Genomic DNA, 2,151 nt, shown 5'->3' on the forward strand with positions numbered 1-2,151 from the left:
GCCTTCCCACATTCACTACAATTATAAGGTTTCTCTCCGGTGTGAATTCTCTGGTGTTGAATAAGACTTCTTCTCTGGCGGAAGGTCTTCCCACATTCTTTACACTGAAAAGGTTTCTCTCCAGTATGAACTCTCTCATGTTCATTAAGTTCTGTGATCCACCGGAAGGCCTTTCCACATAGATTACATTCATAAGGTTTTTCTCCAGTATGAATTTTCTGATGTTGAGTAAGTTCTGTGCTCCTGGGGAAGGCCTTCCCACATTCTTTACATTCATAAGGTTTTTCTCCAGTATGAATTCTCTGGTGTTCAATAAGGCGTATTCTCTGACGGAAGGCATTCCCACATTCTTTACACGTGTAAGGTTTCTCTCCAGTATGAATTCTCTGGTGTTGAGTGAGCCCTGTTCTCCGGCAGAAGGTCTTCCCACATTCATTGCATTTATAAGGTTTCACTCCCGTGTGAACTCTCTGATGACGAGTAAGTTCTGAGCTCCATCGGAAGGCCTTTCCACATGACTTACATTCATAAGGTTTCTCTCCTGTATGGATTCTCTGATGTTCAATAAGGCGTATTCTCTGCCGGAAGGCCTTTCCACATTCGTTACATTTATAAGGTTTCTCTCCATTATGAATTTTTTGATGTTCACTAAGTCCTGTCTTCCGACTGAATGCCTTTCCACATTCATTACATTCATATGGTTTCTCTCCAGTGTGAATTCTCTGATGTCGAGTAAGTCCTGTCTTCTGACTAAAGACCTTTCCACATACATTACATTCATTAGGCTTCTTTGCAGTAGAAATTCTTTGATGTTGAGTAAGGTTCATGCTATTGGGGAAGGCCTTCTGACATTCATCATCTCCAACTGGTTTCACTCCGGGATGTATTCTATGGTTGTCACTAAGGTCTGAATTATAACTAAAGAATTTCTACTGCAAAGAAGCCTAATGAATGTAATGTATGTGGAAAGGTCTTTAGTCAGAAGACAGGACTTACTCGACATCAGAGAATTCACACTGGAGAGAAACCATATGAATGTAATGAATGTGGAAAGGCATTCAGTCGGAAGACAGGACTTAGTGAACATCAAAAAATTCATAATGGAGAGAAACCTTATAAATGTAACGAATGTGGAAAGGCCTTCCGGCAGAGAATACGCCTTATTGAACATCAGAGAATCCATACAGGAGAGAAACCTTATGAATGTAAGTCATGTGGAAAGGCCTTCCGATGGAGCTCAGAACTTACTCGTCATCAGAGAGTTCACACGGGAGTGAAACCTTATAAATGCAATGAATGTGGGAAGACCTTCTGCCGGAGAACAGGGCTCACTCAACACCAGAGAATTCATACTGGAGAGAAACCTTACACGTGTAAAGAATGTGGGAATGCCTTCCGTCAGAGAATACGCCTTATTGAACACCAGAGAATTCATACTGGAGAAAAACCTTATGAATGTAAAGAATGTGGGAAGGCCTTCCCCAGGAGCACAGAACTTACTCAACATCAGAAAATTCATACTGGAGAAAAACCTTATGAATGTAATCTATGTGGAAAGGCCTTCCGGTGGATCACAGAACTTAATGAACATGAGAGAGTTCATACTGGAGAGAAACCTTTTCAGTGTAAAGAATGTGGGAAGACCTTCCGCCAGAGAAGAAGTCTTATTCAACACCAGAGAATTCACACCGGAGAGAAACCTTATAATTGTAGTGAATGTGGGAAGGCCTTTCGGTGGAGCACAGACCTTACTGAGCATCAGAGGATTCATACTGGAGAGAAACCTTATACATGTAAAGAATGTGGGAAAGCCTTCCGTCAGAGAGCACCACTTGCTCAGCATCAGAGAATTCATACTGGAGAGAAACCTTATAACTGTATTGAATGTGGGCAGGCTTTCCGACATTCTTTACATGTATAAGGTTTCTCTCCAGTATGAATCCTCTGATGCTCAGTAAGGTCTGTGCTCCACCGAAAGGCCTTCCCACATTCACTACAATTATAAGGTTTCTCTCCGGTGTGAATTCTCTGGTGTTGAATAAGACTTCTTCTCTGGCGGAAGGTCTTCCCACATTCTTTACACTGAAAAGGTTTCTCTCCAGTATGAACTCTCTCATGTTCATTAAGTTCTGTGATCCACCGGAAGGCCTT

At 41.9% G+C, this 2,151-nt stretch overlaps 1 protein-coding gene across 1 annotated transcript; it reads left to right on the forward strand.

Moving 5' to 3' along the window:
* Window positions 1–924: 924 nt before the first annotated feature.
* LOC114038863 (zinc finger protein 502-like) lies at window positions 925–1,921 on the forward strand (the record flags this gene model as incomplete). Its single annotated transcript, XM_027856358.1, has 1 exon — window positions 925–1,921. A coding segment is annotated over one exon (997 nt), but the record flags the coding sequence as incomplete, so codon positions are not given.
* Between the last annotated feature and the right edge of the window lie 230 nt (window positions 1,922–2,151).

Source organism: Vombatus ursinus, unplaced genomic scaffold (assembly GCF_900497805.2).
Source record: "Vombatus ursinus unplaced genomic scaffold, bare-nosed wombat genome assembly UNPS02011429.1, whole genome shotgun sequence".
Lineage (NCBI taxonomy): Eukaryota > Metazoa > Chordata > Mammalia > Diprotodontia > Vombatidae > Vombatus > Vombatus ursinus.